This window comes from Porites lutea, chromosome 9, assembly GCF_958299795.1.
Source record: "Porites lutea chromosome 9, jaPorLute2.1, whole genome shotgun sequence".
NCBI lineage: Eukaryota > Metazoa > Cnidaria > Anthozoa > Scleractinia > Poritidae > Porites > Porites lutea.
The window spans coordinates 8,183,592-8,192,719 of NC_133209.1; the positions used below are offsets into that span (position 1 = coordinate 8,183,592).

Below are 9,128 nucleotides of genomic sequence, written 5' to 3' on the forward strand. Positions count from 1 at the left end.
TAATTTATTCTATCAGAACATTCCTGGTCATTCCATCCACCGTTGTGAGACGCAAACGGACGTATTTCAACACACTCCTCAGTAATACTGTTGGGTTCACCGTCACCCCAGCGAGTGTAGTTGAGTGGAGATCCATCCACCCACAACCAGCGCTTTTTGTCAAGGGGGTTCCTCTGCAAGCCTATCCAGGTAAGTTTCCTTTTTCTTCTTATGTAAGGTTTAAGAGCTTGATGTTCGGCTTCTGAGCTAATTATAGCCAGTGTAGAATTCAGGTCTTCACAGGCCTTCTTTGCTGCTTGCCAATTCAGGACGTTCTTGGAAAGCTTGTAGCAGGAACTTCTTTCTTTAAACCAACCACTTGGACATAATGCTGCTAACAAAGCAACGAACACAGCATTAAGATATCGTATTTGAAGAGTGACATTTTCAGCAAAAGCATCCCCACACATTTTGACAGAAACTTTGAGAACGGTGTAGTTAGCGATTGTGTGCGTGAACGGAATTTTCTAACGGGTTGATTTTCCCGGGAGGTGGGGACTCCCATATAAAAGTGACTGGGATGTTCGTCGAAAAATTAGAATTAAACCTCTAGGGAGACCAATGTGGGTATGGTTCTAGCCCAGCCCAGCTTGTTGCACAAATTTTCTCCTCGCACTGAATATGTCGCCCCCCAAAAAATAAATAAATAAATAAAACTACAAACTGAGGAGTAAATGTGGGGGAAAGATGGTAAATGCCACATTTGCATACCACAACATGGAGTTGTAAATAAGGAAGCAAATTTGGCACTTACCATCTTTGCCCCATATTTACTCCTCAGCTTTGTTACAATTTTGCGACTTATTTGCCGAGAGAATTTGTTGAGATCCATTTTTTCGTCCAGTGGAGGATCTTGCATATGCCACTGCGATATGTTCAAAAACGTTCAAACTCCCCGTCATGCATTGAGGAAAAAGTTTCTATAGAGTCATGTACACTTAATCTCTTTAATACTGACACCTGAGAGTAAGTTAGAACGCACAGGTCGGGTAACCCTTTGAGAACTGCGGGCTTGACTGACTTTGGAAAGCTTTACATATGTAATAATCTTTTGATTTTATACTTCGGTCTCTAGTCAATAATGATACACTTGTAAATAGTTTTTTATAAATTCGATTTCAATTGCTACAACAGTTGCTTATTTTAACCTATATTGTACCCCATTTAGTGGTTCCTCTAATGCTATGTTAGTTTGACAAAGGTAAAGGTATTGACTGATTGATTTTGTATCAGTTCTGTCGATGTAGTCATTTCCCAGAACCTTTTTCATATCGCCGACACTTAATATTTTTCAAAAAGAAAAATATATAAATAAATAAATAGAAATAGATCTATAAGTTAATCTAAATTTTAATGAACTACACCGTGAAGAAGTCCCCAGCGGGCAATAAGGTGCAAATTGGTTAGTTTGGACAGAAGAAAAGAGGTCCAGCGAAGTTTTGGCTGTGATTTTTGCCTTGCTGGAGGCTAATAAATTGTCTTGTTATTGCCAGGATGTAACGTTTCCCGCACAAAGTGAACACAGATTTCACAGAATGCATTGCGAGAAAGGCTAAAATAATGTTTAAAATTTGACTATACAGTGAGACTGTTCTGTTGTTGTGTTTCAGTTTTCTACGACGGACTAGTCTGCTACACAGCCGTTTTTAGTGTCGTCACGCAACGCTCCTCCCCACTAACGGCTGTTGAAAACCGAACTACATTCCTTTCCCGTGAATAGCCAGTTATAATTCAGCTCCCATTTTCTGGAAGGTGTTCGCGCCACGTTTGCGGTACTGTGACTTCTCCAATCACAACTTTACTTTTATCGGTGCCTCATGTGTGAATGACAGAATAATCAAAATCGTAGCGTGAAAACAAGCAATTAACTACAGTAGTGTTGTCGTAGTCGAGTCCCCTTCAAAATTTAGGAGATAAGCAGCAGCAGCAAGCAAGTCGAGCAAATTGCGATGCACAACATGGATGTGCTCATAAAGTTGCCAGGTATAGTTTCGGGAAATCGCTCATCGACAATTCATAAGATTGCTTTTTGAATCAGTACCCTTGAGAGTTTAGTCTTCACAGGAACACAATGAGCACATCCAGCACATTAAATTCTTCATTACATATCAGTACATATGCACGTTAAATGAAGAGCCAACCGATCCTGGTAATAGTCTTCTAGGCCTATCAAACCTTTTTTCACTTGGAACTTTCTTGAACGCTTAAAGCAAACTTTTTTGCAAATTAACCTTTTCGTTGCTTGAAAACACAGAGCCCGTCTAAATTCAGCGACGATTGATTGATTTGTCGAAAACTGAGAAGCGTGCTCGCTTCCTAGCACCCTGCGGCTCACGTATTGTCAAATTTCTTATACACGACTGGCTTGTTCGTTAGACCACAAACACAAAGGGAAAGGAATGTCGTTCGGTTGTGGGGAGGAGCGTTGCGTGACGACACTAAAAACGGCTGTGTACCAGACTAACGACGGACGTGCTGATCTTAGAATAAGGGAGCAACAACGGTGAGTAGCAGGCTTTGTGCCAGGACAGGTTATGTTACAAAGGCGTGAAAGTTTGGTTGAAATCAAAGTTTGTGGTTAAGTATAGCGAAGGTTTATTTTTGGTCATGTGTTCAGACGACTCTGGAAATTTATTGTGTCCAAAAAAGCCGCCGTCGTACTGCAGAGGCTGAATTGTCGTTTATTTTCAATTTATTGTTGGCCAAGCTAAATGCTGTTCGGATCACAGAGGAGTAACTATTGCTCTTTTCCTCAAAACCTGTTAATTTTCCCGCGCTAGCACCATCGAGCGCCCTTTATGCTTGAAACTAGATCTTCTTATTTGTTGATTCCCCGGAATGTTCGGTGCAAGTATTTTCTGCTTTACTCACAGGTACTGATTATGAAACCATTGCGGGATGAAACTGAACTAGTGTTGTCTAAAACCGAGTGTTAGGAAAGAGATTTAGAAAAGTTTTTCTTTCGTCCTTTTCTTTCAGATGAGGCCAGTGGTTCTACTCGCCCCCTCGGAGATGGAATATTTGCACTCTACAATGTTTAACATTATCTGTGCTCTGCTGTGGTCAAACACAAAGAAAGCGAAGCGAGACGTCGTGTAAGAAAACGTTAATTTAAAACTACTTGCTTGAGCCAGTGATTAGTCTTCGAAAATCGCTTGTATTGAAACTACAACTGTATTTCTAACCTCCTGACCCGTCTTTTGAAATTCAATCCTACAATCAGTACGGCGATGCAATTGGTATGTAACGCAACGTACTGTGATTTGGTATCCTACCCAGAGTCCCTCAAACCTTACCCCTTAGCAAACCGTACTTTTTGTTTGTAAATTTTTACCCTTATCTAACCCTAAGCCTTGGCTCAACTTTAGCTATCCACCGTAACCACCTTGAAGTAACACCCTTTTCCTGACGAGGCTAACGCTTAACTCATGTGTTACGACTATTGAAATCAGTTGACACTGCACGTCTAGCCCTAACCTATCTCTAAACCTAACTCTAACCTATCCCTAAGCCTAACCCTATCTCTTTCTCCTCCCCTCCACCCCCTGCTCTTACATTTAGTAGTATACAGTAAAAACTAAGTAACAGGTGCTTTTCGAAGTTAGCCTCAAAAGGCTCTTATAAAATTTGTGTTTCTTGGAAATTAAGCTGTCTAGGTTCTCAAACACGCAAGGTTCTTATTTTCTCGGAGAAAAAAAATGATTTTTTTGAAGAATGTTGGTGGTATTTAATGTTTGTACAAAATATGGATGTTGTTTTGTCTAAATCACTGCAATTTAGAAAGATAAATTGACTTTAAGAACTCCGTAGCATCTGTTTCAACATTTCTACATTCAATAGGTTCTTTCAAAATCTTAGCCTAAGGTATTTTGGTTCTTATCTGTGGCTCTTCGCTCTATTATCAACCTGACATGATAACAAATGAGCGTAGTGTGCTTTTACGATCTTAATGCTTTCCTCCCGTCATCCTGTGCATCTCTCATTAAAGGGGCAAGACTTTTATTGTCTGAAAATTGTATCAACTCCTCGAAAACCTCTTCATTCTCGGCTGCATCAATTTCTGTATCTTCAGCCGCAGTGATCGTATTCTTTAACTTTTGTAATCGCATGTATCCGAGAAATTTATTTTTCCATTGTTCATATTTTCGCTCATCTCAATCGAAAAGAAGTCTCCCGTACCTTGTCCTGGGCCATAACCTGTTTCGTTCATGACGAAGGGAAGATTATTCGGATTTTAAGATAGAAGTGACAAAGATCAAACACGCCACGTTTTCAATTCAAGGAAGAAGGCAACTTCTGCGAAGTATGGATACAATCACAATCAATTTTTTGCGATCAACCGTCAATAACGTGAACAATAACAATAATGGCATAGATGATTTTTTTTCTTTTAGGTGCGTGGATTAAAGTTCCAAGTGACTTTTGATATATTTAACTTGTCGGATACCGCTTCTGGTTACTGGAGACCACGGACAATAACAGTTATTGTGAGACGTAGAGAGTGAAATTGCCTTGATACAAGCTTAATCTGACATGAGTGTGCGAGAAACATTCTTGTGAATTAAAGGGAGATTTTGATTGCAGATGAGAAGTCACTTGAAGCGCTTTTCCATGCATTGTTAAATTTACATGACATTCCACTTTCGATCTCTTTTTCTAGCAATTACACGTACCGAACAATATTAATAATAATATTTTAAGTAACAGGCTGACAATGAATAGTAGGCAGCTTTGGAACTCGCACCAAAGGCGTACAATTTCTTGAGGGCCGAGGCATCTAGGGATATTTTGAAAATTAGAGTCTCGGAAATGGCGTTTCGAGGGGTTTCAAGAGGTATTCCACCGCGCAAGCCCTATTGTTTCGTCAGATTACACGCAAGACTGGGAACAGTGCCGTCGAAATGTCCCAGGCGTTCCACGACATCGCACGGTTCGATCGTTTCACAGATCTAAACCTGTTTAAATGTGCCTTCAAAGTCATTGAAAACTGGGAAGCTGATGCTTTACAATTTTATTCGAAGGTTCTTATTTTTGTTAGCAGTTATGGTAGAAGGAGATGAAAGTAGCCGGCTAAGGGTGGCTAACTAGTTTTGGCCGGGTACCTGCCCTTATTGACTGCCCTGAAAGTAAACCTAAGGAAATGAGGAAAGGATATAATTATAAGCTCCTTGCAACAGCTCAATAACAAATAAAAAAACTATAATTTTAAATAACTGATATCGTGAATGAATACAGGCACAATTCTTTTCGCAATTTGACGCTAAGAATAACAGAAACAATAACGGTAACTTTGAACTTCAAGGTAACTAAATGAAATAATAGGCTAAGAGAGACAGGACTGTCTTCTTGCTGTAAATGGTTACAAACACGTCTCTCAGTAATGTTTAATAATTTCTGAAAAAATGTAAAAACTACAACGTAATGGTAATCTAGATAAGGTAGATGTCGTGAAGCTTATTATTATTTCGCGCATGACTGTCAAACACATAAATGCAATCTGCATTTATGTAATTAATTGATCTAATTATAGTTTGAAATGCATTCATCAAAGCTCAACGTAAAGTAAAAAACGGAGCCTCATTTTCGTGTTCGTCGTGGAAAATGTTTCCTTGAAATAATTCTTTGTAAGCTATCAACCATGAGGGGTTGTTGTTTCGGTTGTTGTTTTGTTCTATCGCGGGTACATCAGCATTGGTCAACCTAACAGGCGACTCAATATCCGCCCGGAGATGCAGATCATTTGTTTGCGCTTCAGCCCACATAGGCGAACCATATGCTCAATAGACCAACACGTCAAATTGGGCAGATCATCCATGTAGGGACAAGGTCTCTGTGTCAGGGATGGATCTACTTTCAAGAGTATCCAAATAGAATTAATTTCCTTTTGCAAGAATCTGATCTACGGTGGAGGCGGTCGATTGTTCAATCGCCAATATCTGAGCACGTAACAACGCTGAAACTCATAAAAGAACATTGTCTTCCCGTGAGATGTCACTAAATCGTTCGTGACCTTGATGAATGCTTCCAGCAACAAATAAGTTTGAATTTGGCATGATGCATTTGCAAAATATGGAAACACACTCACCTTGACATCGAAGAAGCGAAGCGAGAGAAAGGAGCACGCGCTATGGACGGCAAAAGACGCATCCGGATCCAGGCGCATCTAAGTTATGATGACACCGCTGGACGTACGCTTGCTCAAAATCATCGAGACAAACAAAAGATAAGGCAGGGGACCCAAGAAACCATAGGCCCACTAAAGATTAGTGTGCTGCTCGCCTGGGGGGCTCGCAGCAATAACTTACTTTTGTACAAAAAAACTTGGAACAATAATCGAATGTTATGAAAGCAAAGAAGGATATTCAGCAGAAAAATGTACCGTGAAAATTCATGAGATGGTAGTAAAGAACGCGTAGAAGAATTATTTAAGCTTACATCTTTTGACAGGTTCGTCGCAAACGGCTCGGGTGAAGTGATTTGGAACAGTAGCGCGGCTGAAAATCGCTTTGAACGGAGCCGTTCGAACGCATGACATTTTTTTCCAATGAATAGCCTGAGTCGTTCGAAGGAATGACAGTTTTTCTCGAACAGATAGTCTGAGTCGTTGGAACCGATACCAAATCTTTGGACAAGCCTTTCACAACTATCGGTAATATTGTGTAAAACGAAATACGCGGGATTTGTGTTCGCGGCGCGCAATGCATCAAGGTTGGCAATGGGCCTTTAACACTTCGTATGTTGATTTCCTTTTGATCCCAGCGATCTTTGGCAGCTTTTAGTCGCTCGTCAAACTGCATTCCTGAAACACTATCTGCTAACCATTTTTTCGGTGCGGGATTACTAGCCAAAAATGTCCCCAATAAATATTTGCTGATCCGTTGCCAGTAATAATAACTCTCGTCAAATAGCGTCACCCATTGTCGTCTACATACTTTTCCTCAACGCTGGCTTAGCCTTGGTCAGCGACGCTTCGAGGTAATCGTAACACTCAGTGTTTAAACGTTTATTAACAGCAACAGGGCCTGACATTGTCAGAGATTTCAAAGTTGTCTTATCAAGCAGTAGTACCTAGGGACATGTTCTCGGCGTTGCATAAAAATTGCCCCAGTTGAAAACAGTGTTCACGCCCAGTAACGCTTTGTGACATTTTTGAGTTCGCTAGGCTTGACTTTTGTGTGAGTAGTGTTAGGTACTTGCCGGAAGGGAACGCCAAAGCTCACTAGTTTAGTGTTTTTTGCCCTCTCGTTGGGTACGTTTTGACTTGTTTGTGGTCCACCCAGCCAGTTAATGTCTACGGTGTTTCAGTGTCCGTGCACTTTCCCCCTAGTATTTACCGCTCGTCTGGTTCGTCTCAAGTTCTACAGGACCTTTTGAAGTCTTTGGAGATTGCCAATGTTCGTGCCATCCAGTTTGTTCCTAATGGTATCGTTCGGTGACGTTCCGGGAACCCGCCCAGTGTGATGCTGCTCTTGCCAGTGGTGTCAGTTTCCGGGGTACCAAGCTCCACGTATCTCCTGTGGATGCTCGTACTCGACTGGTCTACGTTCGTGACCTTTCGTTTGAGGTCCCTGATGATCTAGAGCTATCTAGTCAAACGTTTTCTCCGTGGTTATGTCGTTGTCCATTCGTTGACTCCCCAGGTTTACCCTGATACGCCAAATGTTCTTAACGGTACGCGAAAGGCTTAAGGTACTCTGACCAAGGATCTACCGTCAACGGTTCGCGTTGCTGGTTATTATGTTCGCCTCTGGCATCAAGGCCAGCCTCACGTCTGCCCGGTGTGTCGCTCACCTGGTCATCGTGTTAAGGACTGTCCCTTTAATGGTGTGTGCCGTCGCTGCCGTCAACCTGGGCATATGGTTCGCAAGTGTGTTACTCGTTAACCGCCTTTTTCTGCCCCTACTGCCAATTCCGTTCCGTCTGTACCTGATTCTGTTCCTCCGTTCAACGCATTTTCTTGTTTCCAGTGCCGATCCTTCTATGTCTACTGAGGATGAGAAGAGCGACCCGGATTTCGTTGATCTTTTCGCCTCTGAGCCTGGCTCCTGCTCTGGTGACGACGACGACACGGCTCAGTTTCAATCTTTTTATATGGCTACCCCAGATTATAGAATCATCTCATTTCTATTAGAAATATTAATATCTTCTCTAAAGAGTGTTAAAAAACTCTTAAAATCGCATTTCTTTCAGAAGTCAATCAATCAATCAATTTACTTATGTCAATACGTGGGATGGGGTTTCCCCAATCATTCAAGCCAGTGGCTCATGTATAAAACGTATTATGACAATAAAAATATATACTAAGTTAGGATCATTATCAGCAACTGGCCATAGGGTGTTATATAAATTTAATAAATAAAAATACGTAACTACGTAAATTTATATAACAAGGTAAAAATATTTATCAGCGGCTGGCATAATGAAAACAAACAGCATTATATAATTTTTTAATAAAAATACATAACTTTAAATTAAAATAAATCGTTCTAAATCTATAATGTTAAATCGATTTAAGACCTTGTTAAATGAAGCTAAAATCTATTTAAGCTTAAATCGGTTTAAGCTTAAATCGATTTAAGACTTAGTCTATTTCTTAAATCGATTTAAGCTTAAATCGATATAAGCTTAAATCGTTCTAAGACTTAGTCGTTAAATCTATTTAAGCTTAAATCGATATAAGCTTAAATCGATTTAAGACTTAGTCTATTTCTTAAATCGATTTAAGCTTTAAATCGTTTTAAGACTTAGTCGTTAAATCTATTTAAGCTTAAATCGATATAAGCTTAAATCGATTTAAGACTTAGTCTATTTCTTAAATCGATTTAAGCTTTAAATCGTTTTAAGACTTAGTCGTTAAATCTATTTAAGCTTAAATCGATATAAGCTTAAATCGATTTAAGACTTAGTATATTTCTTAAATCGATATAAGCTTAAATCGTTTTAAGACTTAGTCGTTAAATCTTATATCGATATAAGCTTAAATCGATTTAAGACTTAGTCTATTCCTTAAATCGATTAAAGCTTAAATCGATTTAAGACTTAGTATATTTCTTAAATCGATTTAACCTTAAATCGATTTAAGCTGTAAA

General features: G+C 39.8%; 1 protein-coding gene across 1 annotated transcript in view; it reads right to left on the reverse strand.

The window, feature by feature from the left end:
* The window catches only part of LOC140948832 (C-type lectin lectoxin-Phi1-like), a 483-nt gene extending 34 nt beyond the window's left edge, over nt 1-449 (reverse strand). Inside the window, exon 1 of the mRNA XM_073398106.1 lies at nt 1-449. This exon is cut by the window's left edge and continues 34 nt beyond it. Coding sequence (XP_073254207.1) covers nt 1-449 — 449 coding nt within the window.
* Nucleotides 450-9,128: the final 8,679 nt, after the last annotated feature.